Source organism: Protopterus annectens, chromosome 2.part0 (assembly GCF_019279795.1).
Source record: "Protopterus annectens isolate FY-2018-M chromosome 2.part0, PAN1.0, whole genome shotgun sequence".
Lineage (NCBI taxonomy): Eukaryota > Metazoa > Chordata > Ceratodontiformes > Protopteridae > Protopterus > Protopterus annectens.
In genome coordinates, this window is record NC_056728.1 from 1,967,585,305 (window position 1) to 1,967,610,810 (window position 25,506).

At 44.7% G+C, this 25,506-nt stretch overlaps 1 protein-coding gene across 1 annotated transcript in view; it reads right to left on the bottom strand.

Moving 5' to 3' along the window:
- The window catches only part of KANSL1 (KAT8 regulatory NSL complex subunit 1), a 1,638,220-nt gene that overhangs the window by 82,161 nt on the left and 1,530,553 nt on the right, over positions 1 to 25,506 (bottom strand). Inside the window, exons 14-15 of the mRNA XM_044060463.1 lie at positions 16,447 to 16,559; positions 15,802 to 16,051 (exon numbers count right to left, since the gene is read on the bottom strand). Of these exons, the coding sequence (XP_043916398.1) occupies positions 15,802 to 16,051; positions 16,447 to 16,559 (363 nt within the window). The remainder of the gene's footprint in view (positions 1 to 15,801; positions 16,052 to 16,446; positions 16,560 to 25,506) is intronic.

A 25,506-nucleotide genomic window follows, 5' to 3' on the forward strand; every position in this document is an offset into this window, starting at 1 on the left:
TAAGGACTGCAGCAATGTGAGATGAAGAACATCTCCCAGCCGACGTCATGTTCTCCAGTTTTTTTTGCCCCAGATGTCAGGTGCCCAAAAATGAAGGCTAAAAGTAAAACAAAAATGTAACATACAACAAACCCCATACCCTGTAGCAAATACACCTCAGAAGAAGGGTGACGTAGGGACTCACACCAATAAAAGTATAAGAGGGGACAGGAGGGTGGGTAACCCAGACTGCAACAGTGAAGACACTCGAACATCTACATTTATGGTAAGTGTACACAACTGTACTATGTTCATAGTGTTTCACTGTTGCAGTCTTCACTGTAGGGTAGAATCCCAAAGCTGAGATAAAGGGTGGTGGTTATAGAGTAGAAGGGGCGGCTAGAAGGCCTTGCAAGACTGCAGAAGCAAAGCCTGCCCTAGACTTAGAATAAAGAGGGAGATTATAGTGCTTAGAGAAAGTATGCACTGAACTCCAAGTTGCAGCTTCCAAAATATCTTTGGTAGGTACTCCCCTGAGAAAGGCAGCTGAAGTAGCAGCAGCTCTGGTAGAGTGAGTCCCAATTTTTCCAGGGATTTGCTTTCCATGATGAGAGTAACAAAATCTGATTCCATGAGCAATCCATTTAGAAATGGTCTGTTTTGAAACAGCTTTGCCTTGGGAATTTGCTACATAAGAAAGAAGTTATGTACTCACCATAACGTTCCATCTGAGTAGGTATCTTCATTTGTCCGCAACCTTTGGGACACGGATCTGATCTCGGATCTGAGCCGGCAACTTTTACCACAGCATAGATCCGAGCTCCTAGCTCCTCCCTTTACCCATAATCCCCTGCCAGGCAAACTGACCACAGATCATGTTTGCCCGATATAAGCAATGTTATTGTGCCCCGGAAGGGGCTTATCCAAGACAGATCCTATAGTTCAGGGGGAAAGAGGGGGGATGGTTGCAGACAAATGAAGATACCTACTCAGATGGAACGTTATGGTGGGTACATAACTTCTTAATCTGAAGTAGGAACTTCATTTGTTAGCAACCTTTGGGACAGAGTCCCCAGCTACCTGACTCCTGGGTGGCCTTTATGGAAGAACATTCCGGAGCACTGCAGAGCCAAAGGACGCCCTACCTCTGGAGACAACATCCAGTTTGTAATGGCTGATAAAGGTATGAGATGAGGCCCAAGTAGCTGCGGAACAAATATAATCTAAGGGGACCCTAGATTTAAAAGCCGCCGAAGTAGCGACGGCCCTAGTAGAATGAGCTTGGACTCCCTGAGGTGCAGGCCTTCCTGAACTCCGATACGCTAAGAGGATACAACTAGCTATCCACCATGATTGTGTAACTTTAGAAATTGACTTGCCTAAACTTGTTTTGGCAAAGGAGACAAACAACTGGTCAGATTGCCTATGACCAGCAGTACGAGGAGTATAAAAACGTAATTGTAAAGGAGACCGGGAGGCCAAGCATGTGCTAGAGTGTCTCTCGGGGACTCCCCCTGAGGGGGGATTAGAGCGAAGTAACTGTTGCATTTGGTATTTGAAGGAGAGGCAAAAAGATCGCAACAGGGTTGCCCCCATAGGGCAAATATTTGTTTCGCTACTAGAGGATTGAGAGACCATTCGTACGGAGTCAGAATCGAACGACTGAGCCTGTCTGCTAGGATGTTGGACCGTCCCGGAATGTGCGTTGCAATAAGAAAGCGGTTGGTGGAAATCGCCCATTCCCACACTCTCATGGCCTCGCGACAAAGGGGATAAGACCTGGTTCCCCCCTGTTTGTTGATGTACCAGACAACTGACATGTTGTCCGTCTGTACTGCAATTGTCCCAATCGGTAGAAGGCTGTGAAGTGCCTGCAACGTCAAAAGCACCGCCCTCATCTCTAGAACATTGATATGCCAAGAGGTCTCTGTGCCGTTCCACGTGCCTTGGACCGTTCTGCCTGAATAGTGCCCCCCCCTACCCCAGGCGAGAGGCGTCCGTGGCCACTGTGGCGACAGGGGAAGGCATCGAAAATGGTCGTCCCGTGTGGAGACTCTGGGACCGGAGCCACCACATGAGCGACTCTCTGCAAGCCCTGCTTAGGGGAATAGGATGGGACAGGGGGTTGCGAGACAGGGACCATTGTACTTGGGAGGGTCCACTGCAGGACCCTCACATTTAGGCGGGCCAGGGGTAGTAGAGGAATAGCTGCCGCCATGGACCCTAGAGCAGGTGGAGCAGGAAGCATGAGAATGGCCTTGACATGCAACCTCAGGTTCTGAAGCCGATCGGAAGTCAGGAAGTCGAGCATTATCCTGGAATCCAATCTCGCCCCTATGAAATCTATTACCTGTGAGGGGACTAGAGAGGATTTGGTCATGTTGATAGTTAACCCTAGACATGGAGCAAGGTTGAGGAAATAATCCCTGCCTGAACAGAGCAGATGCCTTGTTGGGGTGATGAGGAGCCAGTCGTCCAGATACGGAAAGACCTGAATTCCCTGAAGCCTCAGGTGGGCCACTATGACCGCCAAGACTTTGGTGTACACCCTGGGGGCTGAGGTGAGACAGAAGGGAAGGGCCCTGAACTGAAAGTGACTGGCTCCCAGCCGGAAGTGGAGGAACCTCCTGGAGCGTCTGTCCACTAGGATGTGGTAGTACGCATCCTTGAGGTCTATCGAGCACATCCAATCGTTCTCCCGTAATAGGGGGAGAATAGATTGTAAAGTGACCATTCGGAACTTTTCTTTGGGTACTGCCAGGTTCAGGAGAGAGAGATCGAGAATGGGTCTCAAGTCCCCCGTCTTTTTTGGCACCAGAAAGATCCTGGAGTAAAACCCTGATCCGAACTGATCTGGGGGGATGGGTTGGATGGCTCTTTTTTGCAAAAGCTGCTGAATTTCTGTAGCAGCTGCCTCCCTTTGATTGGGTGGTACGTCGGGGAGGATTTTGGTTTTGGGGGTTACAATAAAGGGGATTTGGTAACCTCTGGATACGATGCGAAGCACCCAGCGATCTGTTGTTATTGACTCCCACATTGCTAGGTGCTTCGAAAGACGCCCCCCCGACTGTCTCCAGAGTGGAGCAGCCGGGCAACCCCACAGGGGTTCTGCGTGGGCCTCTCAGGGAATGGTTCTCTGGACCCAAAGTTTCTGGGACCCCCTCTGCCTCTTGGGCGGCATCCTCCCTGTCCTCCTCTGCCACGAGAGGACTGGTTGTCCGGAGCAGACTGGGACTGATGCGATTTTCGGAACCACATCTTCTTCTGACCCTTTTGGTTCTTAGAAAATGACCTCTGGGGAGCAGAGAAGTGGACTCCGACGGCAGACATCTTCCCGTCTTTCTCGCTCTGGACTAAAGTGTCAAGAACGGTTTTGCCAAAAAGTGCAGAACCAAAGGGGGCATTCGCGAATGACGCCTTAAAGGGTTCCGAGAAGTCACAGTGTCGGAGCCAAGCCTGACCCCTGATTACCAGGCCGGCTCCGCCGGCTCTAGCGGCTCCTTCAGTGGTGTGTGATAAGAACCGCATAGAGGTGTTAGAAACTGAACGCAAAGTAGACATTCGGGAGGAGTACAGTTGCTTGTCTCCTTCCGACATGGACTCTGGGGGGGATGCAGCGTATTCTTTTATTAGACCCCGCTGCATCCGGATGACATGTGCCATATAGTTCAGCGCTCTCATGGAGAAGGTTGCTGAACTAAAGACCCGCTTCCCCAGGCGGTCCATCGCTCGAGAGTCCTTACTCGGCGGGTGGACCGCAGAGCTCTCCTGAGCCAGCTCTCTTGGTGGCCGCCGCCACCAACATGGCATCCACAGGGGGACCTCTGCTCCAGTGGGTTCTTTCAGCAGGGGGACTCAGGATCCTATCCGGGCGCTTGGGGACTGGCTCTACAGTGTCCGGCTCCTTCCAAGCCCTGGTGGAAATAAGGTCCACCAGGGGGTCGGGGGGAGGGGACACCCAAGAGGTAGATGGCCCTGCTTCGAACGCCTCTAAGAATACGGACTCATCGGAGGAAGCCTTGGGGGCAGACCACCCCCCCCCTAATCCTGAGCATCTCCATGATGTCTCCAAAGGAGACATCCTCAGGGGGTGACCTTGTGGAGCCTTCCCCATCTAAGTCCGTATCTTCGGTAAGGGACTCAGGGGAGTCCATGTGCCTCCTCTTACACTTGGTTTTGTGAGGGACCTCTTGGGGGGGGGGGGGGCTGTCAGAGGAAAACTCACCAGCAATATCACGTTCCGCAGGAACACCCAGAGATGCTGAAGAAGGCTGTCCCGAAGGCCGGGTGATGGGAGCCCGGACCAGCTGAGAGGGAGTGCAGGGAGGAGCCGAAGCCTGGACCGGGGGTTCGGATGCACTCAACAGTGCCCTCTCCACCACCGCGAAAGCCGAGGGGGAGCTACTCTCGATAGGCTCCGAGAGTCGGCTCCCACCGGATCAGCGGGACGGATCCGGGCTGAGACCCGGATCCGAAGGACCCGTGTGCACCGACGGGCGGGCCGAAGTCACACAAAGTCCCACGGATCCGAAGCTCCGCCCACGGCTCCGAGAGGTCGGATCCGACAAACTCGAGGGACCAGTCGGAGACGAAGTAACTAGTACTGTCTGCTCAGACACCCCCCCCGGATCCGAAGCGGGACGGAGAAGGGGCAGTTGGGGGCAAAAAATGGGGTCGAGCTCCCCCCCGGAGTGGGGGGGGGGGAGACAAGAGCACTCCCATCTGCAGCTGGGCCTGGATGAACCTCCTCATCATCCGGTCCAGGTCTACCATCTGACATACTAAATGTGGACCTCGACGAGGCCACCGAGGCAGACCTAGAGTGACGCCTCGACGGGGACTGGGTTTGCCTCCTCCCCAGGTCCCGGTGAAAAACAAGGGGACCGGAGCCGAGGAGGCGATCCAGAAACCCTGGATGGAGAAGCCCGCTTGGCGGGCAGGGCAGAGGAAGAGTCCTCGGCCCGCCGCTTATGGTGCTTCTCCTTCCTTTTGGTTTTTCCGGCCTCCCTCTCCTCCGGAGCCAAAACGGGAGGTTGAGTCCCGACCAGAGGAAGGGAGGCAGGGGTGGCTACCACTGAGGGCTGGGTAGCGGCCACCGAAGAACCGGAGGCCAGAGCAGATTCCGGGGGCAAAAGGCCCGCCAGAATCAGCTTCGACCTCCGGTCCTTAAGCGCCCTGGGGTTGAACGCTGCACAAATAGTGCATCCCGAAGAGAGGTGTTCAACCCCAAGGCACCTAACGCACTGGGTGCGGCCATCTGCCGGTGAAAGCTTATGGCCACACTCGGTGCATTTTGAAAAGATGGCTTTAGGGGCCTCCATGTTGAATGGAAAAACACACTCACTAGGCCCCTACACACACCACAAACACACACTACGAACCAGCAAGGGTAGGGAGGAAAAATTTTACAAAAAAAGATATCTAAGAGGGAACCTAAACAATCTTACACAATCACACAAGAGAAAGTACAAAAAATTTTAAGTTTTTCTCTCACAAATACTCTGAACTGCCAGGAGCTCGAAATCCAGCTTGTAGGCTTGAATCGCGGCAAACTAGATCTGAGGTCAGTTAGGGTTGGCAGGGGATTATGGGTAAAGGGAGGAGCTAGGAGCTCGGATCTATGCTGTGGTAAAAGTTGCCGGCTCGGATCCGAGATCGGATCCATGTCCCAAAGGTTGCTGACAAATGAAGTTCCTACTTCAGATCAGTTGTTCTGTTTTCCTGATATCCTTGGTTCTGTCCAGGTAAAAGCGAAGCTGCCTGTGCACGTCCAAAGAACGCAAGATCCTCTCCCCCCTTATTTTGTGGATTAGGGAAAAAAGTTGGCAGGTGAATAGTTTGGTTTAAAGCCACTTTAGACATGAAAGTAGGGTTAGTCCTCAAAGAAACCCTGTCTTGATGAAAAATAATGTAAGGTTTCACAGCCATGAGCGCTTGTAACTCCGAGACTCTCCTGGCTGAAGTTAAAGCCAGTAGGATAACAGTCTTCCATGATAAATACTTTATATCAGATGTGGCAGCAGGCTTAAAAGGAGGCAGAGCAAGTTTTTCCAGGACATAATTGAGATCCCAGGCAGGAATGGGTGGTGTCCTAGGGGGCCTTAAATTCTTTGCTCCTCTGAGATATTGTTTCAGAAGTGGATGTGAAAAAATTGGATGATCTGTATTATAATGTGCAGAGATAGCCGAGGCATGTATTTTTATGGAGGAAAAAGATAAACCCTTATGCAACACATCTGTAAGGTAATGTAGAATCAATGGAATATTTGGAATGTGAGGATCTGATACCTGAGCATGCATCCAGGTGCAAAATCTCATCCATTTACCTTCATAATATTTCCTAGTGCTAGGCCGTCTAGCTTCTGGGATAACATCCATGACCGGTTTGGAAAGGGTAGGATTAATCATAAGCCCTGAATACGCCAGGCTGCCAGGCTGAGAGTTTTGATATGAGAGTGCAGGACCTGGCCCCTGATGTTGAGACAAAAGATTTGGAATCCGAGGTAGAATCCAAGGAGGTTCCCGGGAGAGATTTCATCAGTGTTGAGTACCAAAATTGTCGAGGCCAATTCGGGACTAGTAAGATCAGCTTTGGTTTGTCCTGTTTTATTTTTAACACCCCCCTTGGTAGAAGAGGTAGTGGTGGAAAGGCATACCCCGAGAGGTTCCTCCAACTGAATGAGAGAGCATCCACTTTCCATGCTAGCTTGTGATATGTCCTTGTGCAAAAGGTCTAACTGGTAGTTGTGGGGAGATGCAAATAGATCTATGTCCGGGCAGCCCCAGGCTTCTGTAATCATCTTGAATATTTGGGTGTCCAGCATCCACTCGTGTGGGTCTGACAGGTTCCTGCTCAGGCTGTCTGAGTGTTTTGTTTCAGTGACAGGAATTCAGTTTGTAGGTCCACTTTGCAAGCTAGTGCTGTGTTCCATAGAGTCATGGCTAGTCAGCAAAGGGGGTAGGAGTGTGAACCCCCTTGCTTGTTTATGTACCACATAACTGTGGTGTTGTCTGTCCGTATCAGAAGCTGTCCTGGCTGTAAAAGATCCCTGAAAGCCAAGAGGGCATTCTGCACAGCTAACATCTCTTAAATTGATATGTAGATGCTTCTGATCCTCTGTCCAAAAACCTTGCAGGCCTTTCCCCTGCAAGTGGGCTCCTCATGCATAATCCGAGGTGTCTGTGGTTATCACTTGGTAGGCTGGAGGTAGACTGAAGGCTTTCCCTTTGTTTTGAAGACATGCCATGGCCCACCAATGGAATTCCTTTTGCAGGAAGGCAAGACAGCAATCACTGCTTCCAGACTGTGACAATGCTGGCACCATACGCTTTTTAGGTACCATTGTATCTTCCTCATATGCAGTCTTGCATATGGTATGAGTAGGATGCAGGAAGCCATGTAACCCAAAGTCTGCAGGAATTTCCTTGCAGTTAGCCGAGACATTAACGCCAGGCTTTTGAAAGTTGAAGCCAGCTGTAGTTGTTTTTCTGATGTCAGGAATGCCATCTGGGTTGCTGTGTCTAAAAGAGCACCCAGGAAAGTTAACTGTTGAGTGTGATTCAAATTTGACTTTTTTACATTCACAGTGAATCCCAAGTACTTGAGTAGATTCTGAACAAATTCCAGGTGCTGGAGTAAAATGTCCTTGCTGTCTGCTTGAATAAGGCAGTCGTCCAGATAAGGGTAAATTTGAATTCCCTTGAGTCTGCAGTAAGCTACTACTGGTGCCAGGCACTTGGTAAAGACCCTGGGCGCAGTAAACAAGCCAAAGGGCAGCGCAGAGAATTGGTAATGTTTCGGGCCTGCCTTGAACCTGAGGTACCTTCTGCACTCCTGTCTGATAGGAATGTGTAGCTAAGCCTCCTTTAAATCCAGTGTCACCATCCATGCATTTTTGCTCAACATTGGCAGGAGCTGCTGCAGAGTAAGCATCTTGAACTTTGGTATATCGCTTCGCTATATGGCTTCGCTACAACTCCATCATTTTTGGGATATCCAGGAAAGTGTTTAAGACTGACAGATCCAGGATGGGTCTCCCAAGTATTTTGCTTTCTGGGTACTAGAAAGTCTTGAATAAAAGCCTTGTCCCGTCTCTGAATTTGGAACCAGTTCTATGACCCTCAGCCACGAGGGACCTCACCTGTTTTAATGCCTTTGCCCATTGAGTTTTTGGTAGGTCTGGCCATCCGATTAGTTTTGATAAGGTGTGAAAGTGGAATTTGTAACCTCTTAAAACTACATCCAGAACCCACTTGTCCTGGGTTATGCAAGTCCAATTTCGGTGAAAAAGAGAAAGTTTTCCTCCCTGAGGAGCTTCCAGGAGAGAGGTTCCTGGAGCCATGCAGGGGAAGTCATTGAGCCGGTTTCCTGTAAGGTTGAGACCTATCTTCTCCACCCCTGGGGGTGGAAGCACTCCACTGTCTAGGTCTATAAGAGGTCTGTGCTTGGGCCCTCCCTCTGGGGCACCTATATCTACCCCTGAGGCCTGTCCGAGCTGGGAAAGGACCAATTTTTAGCTGGCCAATTTCTGCTAAATCTAGGAGGCTGAACTTGTAAGAAATCCTTAACCGTTTGCATGGATTTTGCCTTATCCTCCATTTTCTTTATAACCTCTTCAGCCTTAGACCCAAACAAAACATTATGTTGAACAGGAGCATCCAGTAACTTTGCTTTCACTTGATTAGGCAAATTTTGTTCCTTTAACCAAGCATGCTTCAAATCATGTAATTCCCGATTGTCTGCACATGCAGAAATGGTACCCAGTTTTTGTTTCATAACAGACAAAAGGTATTGCTGATATTTCAAAATATGAAATTGACAATTTAAAGCCCTAATAGATAAAGTTGCAGAAGTGTACACTTTTTTGCCCCATCTCTCCAAAGCTCTAGAATCCTTATCTGACGGAATAGGGTTCTTAGCAGTGGCGGCCTTAACACCCTTAGAACCCTGAGAAGTGGTTTCTGGATCAGCAGTAGGATTTTTATAAAGAAACTGGAGTGAGTCAGGGACTCTGTAATATCTGTCAGGCTTAGCAGGGGCCGGAGGAAAGAAGTCAGGAGTTAAATTAGACTCAGAAAAGACATCATCCACAATATCCAAAATAGGAGGAATAGCCAGGGGTCTGTGCTGGGGAAGAAGGAAATCCCCAAGCCTTCTCTTAGATTCAGAGTACTCCTGGCCTTCCCAGTGAAGATGTTCCCTCATGTCATGTAAAGTTTCCCCAAAAGAATAATCCTCAGGAGGAGAAGCTGAAGGAATGGATTCCTCAGCATCATAATCCTCATAAGGAGGGAAAGTATAATCCTGTTCAGAGGAAGACACTGAAGAGATAGATGCCTGATCAGAGGATTCATAATCCAATTCTTGTCTTGGCCTTTTGTCAGGAGGGGGATGTGAACCCCTAATCATAGTTAGCAAGTCCTCTGCCATTTTAGCATTTGTTTTTGAGATTTAGGTCCCGGATCAGAGGAGGCCTGGGCTTGATTCTTTGTTTTAGGAGGAGTCTTTGCCTTTGTCTTTACCTGAAGCTGCGTAGGCCTGAAAACCCCCTCGGACGCCGGTACCTGCACAGTGGCTCCAGACCCATCCGAGGGAGCATTATTCGAAGGTCCTGCACCTGGAGTATTCGAAGGCCTAGCTGGCTCCTCGTGGGAGTCCGTTTCGGCAAGCGGTTCTGTAATGGCCAACGACAGGGGCAGCGAAAGCGGCTCACTGACTACGGCCGAACCAGCAGCTGGCTCTGATTGTAAACCATCGTCTGATTTGGACCTCGGAGGCCTATCCTTATGCTTGCGCCTTTTATGAACTCCGGTAGTCGGAAGCGTGTCCGACGACATGTTGTAATTAAATCGCCTCCCAAAGTAATGAAAGGCAAAATCGTATCTCCGTTTAATATTACTTTGATTAAATCTAGCACAAAACAGACAATTAGCTACGTCGTGGTCAGGGCTTAGACAAGGGATACAGTAAGAGTAAAAATCCTTAGGAGGTATTTGCTTCCCACATGAAATACAATTATTAACTTTTTCTGACATCGGTCTGGAGCAAGAAAAAAGTTTCCCCAACGGGGTACTTAGCTTTGAAAAGAAGAATGTCTTCGGTATGAAGCACCAAAAATAACAGGAGTCAGCCGACCGGCACATGCGAACTGCTTCCACCTCGCGGGAAGAAAGACTGGAGAACATGGTGTCGGCTGGGAGCTTTGTACCCCTGGCGCTCTGACGTCAGGGAGGGTGAGTACACAGCCGACGCCGGACCAAGACTTTGGGATTCTGGCCGACCGAGGGCTGCCTGCCGGCAGGAAGAACCCTACAGTGATGACTGCAACAGCAAAACACGACTAACATCTGGTCATTACCAACATGGGAAATAGATGCTCCACACCCATGGTCACCCCCTCATTAGTCAGGTCTGACCATAAGCTAATCACCCTTAACATCCACATCCCACCCCCCCAGTAAGGAAACCTCCATAAAAAACTTATCCAAAGCCAACTTCATGCTACTCAAGTCAGAAGTGACAAACTTCATGACACCCATGCAGACGGGAACTGAAAGTTCAACTGCTGAATCCTACACTAAGGCACTGTATGAGCACATCCACTCATGCATGAATCGTGCCATCCCAAATAGAACCAAGGCGCTCTCATCCAAAAAAAGAAAGCTAATCTGGTGGCCCCCTGCCATAAACAAACTTTACAACAAAAGGAAGAAACTGTTGCAGAAAAGAGGAAAATCCCAGGATGCAAAAAACTCCCTTACCAGCCTCAGTAAGAAACTGAGATCCCTCATAAAATCCTCCAAAGCTAGCTACGAAAATAAAATTGCCAAAGATTCCAAAGACAACCACAAGGCATTCTATAACTATGTCAAGAATCTAAATGGCAATGTTCAGATCTGTTCTGAGCTAAAATAGTATGGCATTAAATATACTGATTCCCAAGGATATTGCCAATATCCTGGCATATCGATTCAGTGCCAACTTCACCCACCTCTCACCCCCTAAATGGCCCATCTCAATACCGGAAGATAGCCAAATTCCGGTAATAATGGCCACACAGGTAAAAAACACACTCTTCAAAGCTAAGAATACAGCATGCATGGGACCAGATGACATCCCGGGCTGTGTACTACATGAACTACAATATGAACTGGCACCTCACCTAAGTGTCTTGTTTAATCATAGCCTCACCTCAGGTTTCGTGCCCACTGAGTGACGTAGAGCTACAGTTATCCCACTCCACAAGGGGGGATCCACCCTGGATCCCGGGAACTACTGTCCCATCAGTCTGACTAGCCTTATCTGCAAGGCCATGGAGCAAATTATCATGGAACTTATAAACAAAGACATTGGCAACCTTCAAACACTGGACCCCACCCAGTTTGGGTTCGTGAAGGGCTGATCTTGTCGCCTGAACCTGACTGACTTCTTTGAATCAGTCTCCAGAGCCATGGACAAGGGTAAGGTGGTCCACACAGCCTATCTAGACCTTGCCAAGGCCTTCAACACCATCCCCCACTCTGGAATCATAGATAAACTTACTAAGCTGGGCATTAATCCCTACGTCACCCAATGGGTTGCTAACTGGCTTACTGACAGGACCCACACTGTAAAAGTAGCAGACTCCAAATCCAGCTCCAGACAAGTGGAGTACCTCAGGGTTCAGTTCTGGGACCGCTCATGTTTGGCATCTACTTCTCTGAAGTACAGGCCAACACTAAGGGACTCTGGCTAACAAAGTTCGCAGATGACTGCAAACTGGGAGCCATTATTGAATCCCCAAATTATATGGATACTCTACAAAAGGGCCTTACAGAAACAGATGCTTGGTGCCAGAGCCAAGGGCTCAAGCTCAATGCCAAGAAATGTATAGTTATCCCCTTTGGGGAAAAAACATGCATCTGTGAATTACCATATAGGTGGCAGTACACTAAACACCGAAAGTGTGATAAGACTTAGGGACACAGGTGGACAGTGATCTCACCTTCGATAACCACATCGCCACAACAGTCAGGAAATCCTTCTATGTGGCACACCTTATCACTAAGGGCTTTTCATCCAGAAAAAAGGAGGTCATTGTCCCACTGTACTCATCCCTCATTAGACCCATTACAGAATACAACACCTCGTTTGGTATGTACCTCTCAAGACATCTGCAACAACTGGAAAGGCCGCAGAAATACCTCACTAAAAGAATCACAGGCCTAAAGCAGATGCCCTATGCTGACCGCCTTAAAAAACTCCAGTTATACTCTGTCACATATCTACTCCGAGGCGATCTCTGCTTAACATACAAGGCCATGTCAAACCCAGAGCTGCTGGACATGCTACACTTAAAGAAATCCCAATCCCTCAGAGCCACACGGCTCCAAGGATCTAAACCTTGTCATCACAATAAACAAAACATGCTGGAGGGATAGGTTCCTGATCCAGAGACTCCCCAGACTCTGGAATAGATTGCCCATACATGTCAAGCAGAGTGCCTCTTTGGCCATCTTCAAAAGGAACCTTGACGACTGGATGGGACAAAGGAAATTCACCCCAGGGATTATGTCAGTCGCCCTGCTAGACAGAGGTCCAGGGATGTAAATAGTGTGGGAAGAAATAGCCAGGGAATTGTTATGGCTAGGCTTGTATAGGCCCTAGGGCTGATAGCCTAGTACCAACCTATGAACCTATGAGTAGGATTCTCATTGGCAAGTTCCTTCTTGGTGGCAGCCGCCACCACCATGGCATCTACTGCTAAACCCTCAGCCCAATACTAATGGTCCTCTGGCAGAGAAAGAATTCTGCCTGGTTTCTGGGGAATAGGGTCTATGGAGTCAGGGGCCTTCCAAGCCCACTGCACAATCAGCTTAAGATAGTCAGTGGATGGGTCACCTAGGAAGTAGATCGTTGAGCACCGAACGCTTGCAAGTACACGGATTCCAATGAAGTTGGGTCTTGGAGCTTCCAGTTACCCCTCTGCTTGAGAATCTCTAGGATGTCTCCAAAGGAGACATCTTCAGGGTGTGACCGGGGGAACCACCCCCTCATCGAAAATCCATGTCCTCTGACACAGATTTTTCCTGGTAAGCTAGGTGCTTCCTCTTGCACATGTTATTTGGGGGGGGGGGGTTCCTCAGCAGGAAACTCTGAGGAAGACTCCGAAGAGGGGCCCTAAGCAGGGGTAACTTGAAGCTTTGGTGCTCGCTGTCCTGTCATGGAGATAAATGACAGCTCTGGACCAGAAGATATGGTAATGTGCGTCTATATTAACATCAAACTCTTAAAAAAATGAATGATGAATAATTGACCCCATGTAAGTGAAAGCTTACAATCTCGAAAGCTCAGAACAGCGATTTTTTTTCCAAGGGGAAAAAAATCGGTGTTCCAAAGAAAAAAAAATTTTGAAAGAATACATAAAGTGGGGGGCTTCACCCACCCCAACTTAAATATACCAACTCCAAGATCACACTACAGTGCCGAAAACTGCTAAGTAATGGAAGTGGCCAAGAGAATTCTTTCCCTGGGAAAGAATTCACTTAAGCCACTTCGCTATTTTGCCTTTTTGTTGTTTTAAGTTCGACCAAGACGCATTTGATAGAATGCGTCTTCGGTCATCTAATAGGAACTCGGTAATGTGACATACTGAAGCAAGAGGAACTAGCGGAGAGCCTGCAGGCTAAAACTCTCTCCATAACCTGGAAGGCAAAAACCCCAAAGAGGAGTGGGAGCCCAGAACTAAGAAAGACCACCTTTAAACGGAGGTCACACACCATTCCGAGAGTCCGCCCTCCAAAGCAGGAGATGGGGAAGGACCCACAACCAACAAAATCCCAACAGCCGTCAGCTCTGCATAAAAAAACAGGAGCTGATCTGAAACCCTCTAAACCAGCAGTGGAGTCTCGGCCCTGACAATCTGTCTGTTCTGAGGAGGGAACCGAAGAAGTCAGAGCAACATCCAGTGCCGAGGTAGGGATGCCTAACAGTACTGGAACAGACAACACCTGGGGGACTGAAGTGCTGGGATCTGAAGCTCCAATGGAAGTCAGAAGAGGAGATAATATAGGAGTCCTTGGAGAAGATACCCCAACTTCAGGGAGGGAGAGGGGCCTGAGAAGGGGCAGGAATACCTCTGGTCACCAACAGCTGATCCACCAATCTCATGTCTACTGCAGAGACACTCCTGGAGGAACAAATGGATAATACTAAAGGAGACTCCAGTCATTCCAGAAAGGGAATAAGCAACTGGCCCGCAAAGGGGCCTATGGAAGGTGAACACCTCGTACTGGGAAAAAGATTCTGATCTGGTTTCTGCATTGAGGGGGTGGACAGAGCCTAAGTCGGCACAGAGCTGGAAACTAAAGATGCCAGTGCAGAAGGCACCATAGTAGCAGTAGTCTGTGCAGAGGATTCTTGAATTTGTAGCTTCAGTATCTTTTTCAGTTATGTGGAAGTAAAAAACGTAGCCTTATGTTTTTGTGCCACTGCTGCTGTAGGGGACACAGGTACAGAGTAGCTCTTCTTTTTGAGAGAGTCAGATTTTGGCAGGAATGAGAAAAGGACGTTTCACTAAAAGTAGTTTTACAAGCCCTTCAGAATGAGCTTATTCAGATGCTCAACCAAGGCCTGATTAACTAAAGGCCTGACAGATGTTGCAATTTTGGTCGAGAGGTGGAGCTCCTAGACAAACTAATGAAAGATGCCCATCAGAATAGGGCATCTTTCTTCCACAGTCTTGGTACTGTTTAAATCCAGAAGTGCCTTTAAGCTTTTATGCCATTTTAAGAATTAGCGTTTAAAGGTAACAAGCTAAATACCCCCCCCCCCCCACACACACACACATAGAGGACACAGGGAAAGTCTACCAACGTTGGTAGTGGAAAAATACCAAAAGGGTACATGTGAAAAGGAAAGTACCAACGATAGTACTAAGAATTACCACAAATGGTAAAGGCAGGAGAGGGGGTTACCAACAATAATAATGGACATTACCAGAGGTAAGGGGTATAGTATTCAAACACACAGCTGAAAAAATTATAAAGCATAACTTAGAAAAAAAAAAAAATATATATATATATATATATATATATATATATATATATATATATATATATATCTTTAGATAGCAAAAAATACAAGGAATTGGCTCAAATTTTTAAAGACTTAGCTGAGAGCAATGTCTGGAGCGTCTTGCTGACAGAGCGGCAAAAGAGACTGGGGGTAATGGAGAGAGGGACATTATGGGTAGAGTCTTAGCTTGAGAGGTTTTTGGCTGGTGAGAGTTGTATAAAAGCAGAGCCGGTTCCGAGGATCAGAACAGAGTTCCATTCATCAAGAATGAAAGAAGATAGACAGCATCAGACTATTTCTTATACTTTTAACTGCTTTTCCAAAAAAGGATTAGTACCCTAGAATGCCTTCACATTACACACTATGTTTTAATGTAACAGCTACTGCATCATACATCATCCCCACCATAACAGTATCAGACATCATTTTTATATTAATATAAGCAAGGAAAATATACAAACATCTACCCACATTTAACATGGCTGTGGTAAAAGGTCTGGAATCAGAAAAATGCACACCTCTTGGTAATGGGGTTATCTGTCCTCTAGGGTGTGCAATCTTGGAATATACATTAAATAGGGGAGGTGTTGCAGCAAACCTTGCCACTTGTAAGACAACTCCTTGACTGCCCACCTTTTGTATACAATCACAGGAAATGTTGATCACAACCAAATTCCTCTTCCTTTGTATTTCACATGGGACTGCTGTAACTTCCTTCAAAACAAAACTGGATTTCCTTTTCTGCACCACAATTAAACAGTCCTTACCGGTTCATCATAGCCAATGTCTGGTGTAGAAGAACGAGTGTCCTCATTCTGGAACAATCGTGAATCCCGTGAGGCTGGGGTGTGTGGGGCAGATTGCAAATCTGGACTAATAGGACTAAGTGGAGAGGACGTGGACTGCAGATCTGAAAAGGAGTGGTAAATCCCACCATCAGGAGATGCGGGCTGTGGGGTGGAAGGATTTGTGCTTCCAAGCAACGGGGTTGTTCTGCCATCTGTTGACTTGTACGACCTAAAAAAAAAAAAAAAAAAAAAAAAGTGTGTTTAAATTGCTAGTCAACTTCATTCACTTAAATTGTTCTGGGCAATCAGTATTCATGTGTGTTTAATTAAAGGCTCCAAATCAGCATGAGATACTACTGCTGACCACTATAAACTTAGTGGTCCACATGTAACTTTCTGAAGACAGGCAGCTGTAACAAAGTGGTCAGAATTACTAATTTCTTGCATTGCAATGTGCCTGGGGATAAAACTGCACAAAAACAAAAGTAGCATGGGATAGATGCACTAAATGCTGGCATTTGCATTCAGTGAAACAGAATAGGCTGGGGGTAAGTATTTTAAGACTAATGGAATGTTTTCTGTACAACTACAGCAAGGGAAGACGTTTTGTATGTTAAAGCATACCTGCTACCCCTCCTTTGGGCTGGTGCTTTAGATGTCCAAGTCCACCTGCTACGCTCTGATTCTTCATATTTCATGTGGAGATTGGCAAATGCTGCATCAGATAGGTCTTCAATCTGAAGAATAAAAGAAGAAAACTTTAAAGCCAATACAGAATACATCATAAAGCTGTTCAATTTGAAATTGTACTACTAAAACCGGAATGCAGACAGTTTTGACAGGAATTCAAACAACCTCTGTTCTTCAATCTGTCAACAAAGCAGTTGGCAAAAAATTAAAAACAGGACTGGGAAAGAAATCAAATGACTGACCTAGCATTTTTTCCTAGAAAGATGGTTCAAATTCGACCATACAGCTCCCAAGCTATCTGGTATCCCTTGTTTATGCACCACATCACTGTGGTGCTGTCTATGATCACTTCAAGTGGCCCTGGAGACCCCAGATGCAGAGAACTGAGAGTTTGAACAACTAAACTTTCTAACACTTATGTGCTTTAGTCTGTCCAGTTTGTTCCACAAACTCCGCACTTCTACTCCCTGTAGAACAGAGCATGTGTTGTAACTAAGTGTAGGCATGTGCATATAAAGTGAGCACGTGTAGGCAGCAGTGCCATTTTGAGAGAACAGCCAGAGTGTAACATGTACAAATGCAATAGTCAAGTCTGTTATCAGGTTTAAGATACCAAGCTTTAATCCTGATGTGTTTGCATATAATAAAGTTACTTGAACTGAACCCACAACTGTTAGTCTGTTTTATCCTGACCAGACGAGCAACATGGTGTCAGAACCTGGATTGAGCACACAACTTCAAGCCATGAGCTGCAGAGTTGACAGTGAAGGTATAACTGAGCAAGTTGGGTGATAAAAAGTGCTCAAAAGATTAAAAATGGCCAGAAACTTAACTTCAGGCAACCAAAAACGTGCACAAATGACTTATTTTGCAAAGAAAATGATATGAAGCATTCATAAACCACAAAATGCATTATTAATCAAACGGGTAGCACAAAATGTATTACTAATCAATCAAAAGGCACAAAACACATTGCTGATTAAACGAAGTGTTGAAAACCACATTTGATAACATTATCAGAAATAGTTATATGGGATTCAGAGTTACCTCCTATTTGCATAACAAGCATGTTTAAAGTAAAACGAGCACAAGTATGGTGAGCAAGATAGGAGGCCAAATAGGCATAACGAATACAATAAAAGGGCAAAATAAGCTTACAAAAGTAAGGCATCCATTTTTTTTTTAGTAAATGACAATGTTTTGGCATGAGATTATTTTGCATTGACTGAAGCCATTCAAAGCATAACTACAGTTGAAGTATCTCAAGAATGTGTGAAGTGTTTGCAGTGTGTGCTTTATTACAGTGGAATTATTTCAAAAAGTTTACTGTGTGCAAAGTGCAGTTATTTTGCAAAGTGCAATAAAAGTACAGCTATTTCGAAAAGTTTCTTGTGCTGTGTATATTTATTAGCAGAGTGCTGCCATTTCAAAGTATTTCTTACACTGTACAGAATTATTTCGCAAAGTACAGCCATTTTCAAGTTTCTCTTGCTGTATACAGTTCATTTGCAAAGTGCAGTCATTTCAAAGTGTTTGAGTTTCTTGTGCTGGGTACAGTTCATTCTCAGAGTAAAGTAATTTCAAAGTGTTTTTACACTGATATATGGTGATATCGCAAAGTACAGTGATTTTAAAGTGTTCTTGTGCTATGGAGACTTATTTTGCAAATTTCTGGGGGGGAGGGGCGTGTACATTCATACATAATTTAAAGCACCATTACTACTGTTATGTTGATATGGCAGAGGCATTTTGCAGACCCAGCCCACTTGTGTTTGATCATGATATTGCAGAGAATTGGACAGTATTTGAGCAGGACTATGACATTTTCATACAAGCAGATTTTTCTGAAATATGCACATTTATTTTGCTTAACTTAGTGGGGCCAGAAGCCAGTGAAAGAGAGCATTCATTTGTGTATGCACCAGCAGTACATGCAGGAGAGGGGAAAAACCGCCATACTGTTGCACTGGCAGAATCTAGAGAGGACCAGAGTGCCTGAAACGTAAATTTAGAGAACTGTGCAACTCCCAGACAAATGATACACTGGACAGGCACCTATATTAAACAAGAGACCAAAAACCAGGAGAAACTTTTGCATCTTACATCACCAACTTTGGTGATTTGAAATACAAGTTAAAGGACAGGCTTGTATGTGATGTTAATAATGCTGCAGTGAGAAAGATTTTGCTTTTTGACAGTGATTTAACACTGAGCAAAGCAACAGAGATTTGTCAAATCAATGAGCTTACAGAAAGGCACACAAGTACACTTGCAAGTGATAAGAGCATGGTTTCAACAGCCTCTAGAGCAAGCGTAGTCAACATGCAGCACATGGGTAGCAGAAGCAGGCCTAAGCACATGGCAGCTACAGCCCCTGCAGGTTTTCCAGTGAGGACCAGTCACTTTCCAGCAAGTTCGAAGACTAGCTCAGCAAAACGGACATGCTCAGTGCAGTACAAGGGTGAGTCAGCAAAACCAAAGTCAAGTTTTATAGTTAACTGTCGTAATTGTGGTGTCAATCATGAGTCTAAAACAGAGAAGTGCCTAGCATTTGGTCAGCAATGCCACAAGTGTAAAAAAAAATGGAACCACTTTCAAAAGTTTTGTAAATCAAGCAAGCCTCATTCAGTTATTAACTCATTAACCCTGACTACCGTCTAATAGCACCTCTGTGATTACATCCAAGCGCACTATGAGACGATAGCAATTACAAACTGTTACCCCCGTGTGCCTTCAACAAGAGAGAAACTTCAGTGCAGATTTGTAACACAGCTTAATGTAAAACATGCTGAAATCGTAACTGAAGTTGTAATTTACCTTGTACAGTTACAATTCAGCATGCATTAAGGTCTGATTAAACTGTCAAAAATCCTATTTTAAACTGGTTGATAAAGCAAGTGGTGGCAGCCAATCGGATTCTTGCAATCCAAGCCACACTTGCCTAACACCTCCACACCCAACTTTATTTTCTTTTGCATTTCTCCAATAAATAGCATTTCCTTCTTGTTACTGATATTTGGAGATTTTACCTGCTGCTGGATCCCATTTGTGCACTCACCGACTGCACAGAATCCGCGGAGGTGGTGCTGCGGTAGCGCTGTTGCCTCACAGTAAGACGTTGTCTGGTTTGACTCTCAGCTAGAGCGTCTTCTGCGTGGAGACATGCGTAAATGGGCATACCTTCGTTGAAGGTTGTGCGATAGGTCTGGAAACTCAGTACGTAAAAATCAACTGTCAATCATTAGCGGACCGGAGTTCCGCTGTGGTGACCCCTAACCGGAAAAAGCCAAAAGACACAACAACTCACCGACTGCAAAGAGATCGCTGAGAGCCACGCCGATTTGGCGGTTGAGTTCCCGTTTGAATTTTCCTCTGCTTGATTTGACTGCATCCAGGAGCAATCTGGCCAAAGAACTGCTTTCTACCGGTAAGTTATCCCATATGACAAAGAGAATAGCTCTATCCTTAGAATAGTGTTAAAGGGACAATCCCAGTGTTGAAAATAAGGGGGGGGATCAACCTGAAAAAAGCAATACCCACTTTAACTAGGTCATGTTTATTCCCACCCACAGGGTCATGTTGCTTTAATATCCTGTAAATGAGCAGTTCCAGTCTTCATTTAGTTCCAGTGTGATGTAATCCTTTGGTTTTGCGCTCCTATTACATTCGAAATAGACATACACTTGAATGTTTACTTCTCTGACAGGCTTTAGCCTCATGAAGTTGTAATGTGGCTAGCTATTTCTCTTAATAAAAGTGACTGTCCTGCTTGTGCATTACCCAACAGCTTTTTTTTTGCAAGTTGTTATAGTCATGAGCAATGTTCCAGCGGCGATGAGCTATACACTACCCTGTTTGTGTGTAATGTTGCCATGACAATGCTTGCCAGTCAAACACCAGCAGCAATTTATGCTATTCAATTCTGGACAAAGCCAAGATTACTTAGGCAAGAAAAACTTTAAATCACGGACCTTTAAAATAATAATCTAACTCCCTTAAAATGTTACTAAAACAGCAGGTTTTTGCATCAACTTGCACTGAGCAACGAAACATTTGAAACCAACTTGTAGCATAATTGCCAACTTTATCCATGTCACCTCCTCCAACCATAAAACAGAATAAACTCTCTTAAAGAGAGTGTGTCATAGATGCAGTGTTCTGATATATATATATTTTTTTAGTTCAGCAATCTACAGTTTAACCTGTAAAACTAATCTAAGTCATTTGATTTCTGTGATTTTTTTAATCTGTTTTAGTTGATATTCTTGGTGTCTGGCACTCACCGTCATCCATCTTCTCATACCCTTGTCAGATCTTTTCGTAGCTCTTGTTCCTTGTGCTTGACCTCCTTTTTTCTCCAGGTCACTTATTACATTTTTGATTTTTACTGTTAGTAATGCCAAACATTATAGTTGTGTACTGCTGAAAAAATATGTTGATGTAAAGCACATTATTCTATTGAATGTATAAAGCGATTGGATGTTGAAGCAAGAATTGGAGTTATATTCAACAGGATAAACAGCTTTAATTAGCTGCAGTTAACACAACCATGAATATTATGCAATCACTTTAATGAAGTTCATTCACAAACCAGATGCTCCAATTCCTAGTATCGATGGATAACTAATGCTTATTTTAGTGTTTTTCCTCTTTTACAATTTAAAATAATGCAAAGCATGATCGGCATAAGGCAAGTGCACTGTTGTGAAATTAAAATAAACTAAGATCATTGCTGGGCAAAATTAAAATCTGGTGCTAGGAATCCAACCAAGTTAGTTAGTGCTATTTATTCACTGAATTATTTTCCTGTAACTCTGGATCCAGAAGTGAATTCGGGTACTACAAATGCTACTGGTACCCCACTGATCTACACCCTTTCTATTACCGAATTAGCTCTGAAGGTAATGGCTGCATGATGGCAATACGTATAAAAAAGGCATAAACTTCTGTTGCGGAGGACTCCATAACGGTCAACTGTCCAAACTTTTGGAGAAAGTTACTGCTCACCATTCATCTTTCCTAATCACTCATTAGGTCACATACAAGTTACCTATTAATATCTATTTGTGCCTCACCAATAAGTATTTAATCTTTACATATTGCCCTGCAGTGTTGTGCTGGCTGATCTTAGAGCACCTTATAAAAATCTCTACAAGACTATTTTTAACACACTATTACCTTAATTGTATATAAGTTTACTTAATTGTATGCATCTCTGTAATGCATGTACTATTATACTATTTTTGTGGAGCTTTTCTCCCTGGACCTTCACTAAAAATGGGGTCTTTTCACTAAAAATGGGGTCTATGAACAAATGTCAATAAACAAATAAATAAATAAATGAATGTCCAGACTTTTGCTCGATATTTTTGGTCTGTTTCTCATATAATTTGTGTTTTTTTTAGTCAAATCTGTGAAGACTGAATTCCATAAATAATCAAAGGCATTTGTGTTTCAGCATATCCTTCACAAAATGCACGACAACAAAACACCTTTTATTCTAGCAACTTTCTAAGTTTTTAAGAACAATATTTAAAGTTTGCCTCTATTTTGTGACACCTAATAGTTTGGTCTCTGGTACTGGGGTGATGGGGGTGTTGTTGGATGAGAATGAAGAAGGTGGGGTCACTGGGCTTTGTTGGATGGAGAAGCATAAGTTGTGTTTTATTTTGGATTTAGTATCAGTTGGTAATTATTTAGCCAATTCTCTATCTCAGTAAAGGATTCTTGGGCTTAACTTTGTAGAAGATGGATGCTGGGTGCTCCCTAGTTATACTGGTAGGGATTATGTTAGAGGGTCATTTTGGGGGATGGCTGGGGGTGAGAGGGGGGTAACGTTGGAAATGAATTTGTCTGCTAACAGGTTGGCTTTTTTGCCAGGCTTGGTGAATATGACACCATTAACTACCAGGCCAGCACACTGCTGTGTGCTTCCCTTAAGGTTTCTGACAGCTGTACAAAGCCTTACGGTTATTTTTCACCTGGGAGGCTGTCTTAACCTCAAAGTTGACTTTGCTTGACCTAATTAGCAGGAGCAAGTTCGGTTTACTTTTACTAATCAGGTTAACTGCACTGGGTGTGTGCACTCTTCCGATCAGAGACTAAGGTGGCATTCGTGCTGTCTCGGGTAGCTTGGGTAGTACACCTGAGAAGCGCACCAGGGAGAGTGCCATGGGTTTGTACATCAACTTAGCCTGGTAGGTGGGACATTCTGTCTCTGCTAAATGATAGCATCTCAGTGTGGTACCGTCCTCTGTATGTGTATATGTTAGGAATCTTTATATTTGCTCTGAGGGTGGAAATTTTACCTCTGGCCGCCTCGTCTGTGAATGATCTATTTTTTGATGGTTGAGCTTTAACTCTTCTAAATAGGTTGCTCTACATACGTCAGCTGCAGCTAGGTGAAATGGGCATTCAACTATGGTCGTACTGGAGAGGAGTATAGGTTTTCAAGGGTAATATGGTTTATATTGAGGTATAGTAACTCCCTCTAAAGGTTTGTGTGGCTTTGGGTGTTCCTCACAATAGGACTTGTTGGCGGAGCAGATTTCTGAGAGATTCCCCCTTTTGGGGAATACACACCTCTCAACGTAAAGCAGATTACCTCATTAAACCTTTACCTGGATACCTGGATGAGAAACAGAAAATATTCCCCTGGGACTCCACCTGTGTTCCTGCTAGACATTGCCACAGGGTGCGGAGTTGTTGGAACATGGGCTAAATTCTTGGCTAGGTTTGTAAGGGGCTCAGGGCCAACAGCCTAGTAACTTTCTATGACCTATGTTCCTATGTACCAAAGGGAGCACTGGATTTAATAATAGGCCTAATGAAGGAATAGTACAATGGCGTTACAACCTCTTGAGGTTTGATGCCTTTTGCTAAGGAGGTGAACATAAAATGCCTTCCACACTACAGTAGCCACCTGGTGGTCAAAGTTGGGGTCATAGTCACCTTATGTTCCCAGGTCTCTCTATACTGAATTGGTACTTGGGGTGTTGAGGTTCATTTTATAATCAGCAAGGACATTGATTTTACCGAGGGGGGGGGGGGGTAATGATGCATTTTTTAGCGTTTAGTTTTAGGCCATGGCACCAATCACTGGTCTGTGTTAACCCATTTGGAAAGAATGACATTGCTAAGGGATTCCATGATGGCACCTAAACTGGTGTCATCTGCAAACTTGGGTAGTCACAGCCCCTTCATTTGGGCCTGCACTTACAAGAAGTATATGCCAACCAAGGCCCCACCGCTGACAGGCCTGTTGGTAGAGATGAAGTCTCCCACTTGGGTGTGTTGTCGATCTGTGAACCAGTTTGCGATCCCGCTGATGACATACAGGTTGACAAACCAACACAACTGAATAGGGGATGGTATAAAAGCTAGTATAACTATATTCCTAGCTATCATAGGTGTCTAATATCTTCCATAAGAGAACAGGTTTGCTATGCTGTTACAGAACTGCTTAGGATTGTTTTGACATACAGTTTATGGCAAATGTGAACATTTCTGGGTACTGCATATTAATGATTTTACATTGTTGTGCAGTTCGATGAATTTTATATGCTTTTTGTAATAGAAACAATTTAGTTTCCTACTCAGAACTTGCATCAGACTATGCATACTAAGAACTGACTGCCAAGTTTTCTCCAGGCTCTGAAATTTTAATAAAAGGCACACGAGTATCCATCTGTGTTTTGTATACGTTGTCTATCCTTCTGGTGGAACACAGCAGTGCTGGTGTGTATTCTGGAGTGCTGTGTGTTCCACATGGTGTGGTGGGGGGCTTGATCTTCTCTTGACCAGCTATTCCCGTCTTGGCTGGAGAGTGGGTAGCTTCCAATTTGGAAATTTAAGTGCATCTCTCAAGTCTGAGTATTGGGAGGTAAGAGGAGAAGGTTATCGGTGTACATTAGGCAGTTGCTACATTGCCCCACGATGACCAAATTCACCAGGTTAACTGGAGAAAGCACAGGGAACAGACCGTTAGAGACGCTTGTAAGGGTGGGCATTAAGTACTGGGTTTGTTATACTGCAGAATAACTTGTATAGGAATCCATTTGTAAAAGACTTGCTCATTAGTTCCTTTTAGTAAAACTTAGTCCACATGGTGGCTCCATCATAAATTAAATATAAAGATTTAGTTTTGTAAACGTGTACAATGATAGGAATATGATATATACACGTGTTTATCTTACCAAACTGTTATCTTACATGTCTTTAATGAATGGCTATTAGCTGTACTTTGTATTACTTACAGAAATAATATATACTAAGTTTAGAACACAAGGGACTATATTTTTTCCTGTGATGAGGAAAATCATATTGTTCCATCTGCATTCCTTGGATACCGCCTTGGGTAGATTTTCGTTTGGTACACGGTTTATGTGCTTGTTCTCTATGATGTATTTCAATAAAAGACCCCATCCCTGACCTGGTGACAACACCTTTAACAAATATCCATGGTTTTCATGCAGAACTTAGGTCTTACTTTTGTTTGCTTTCAGAATGCTAGCATTGCTCAACCAGATAATTTGGACAATATTTCTGCCTTTTGAAGTTTTGTGTTATTATAACCAGAAGAATGGTTAGGCGAGAACATGAATTACTACTTTTTGGAGCAATTCATAGAGGGATCAGCCACAAAAGGTTGAGACAGAGTCTAAGCTTATTGCATTTCTGATTAAACTCCATAGTTGTCAGAGTGAGATAAAGGTGATTAATAGAGGACTACTACCAGCATGGAGCTATGATATATCTTGGGGACATATCTGGGCTTTGTCAGAAATGTATGCAATTTAGGTGAGAGGAAAGGCTCAGTGTTATACTATTTTACAGATGTGTGTATATATATATATATATATATATATATATATATATATATATATATATATATATATATATATATATATATATACACACACACACACACACATACATATATATATATATATATATATATATACATACATATATATATATATATACATATATATA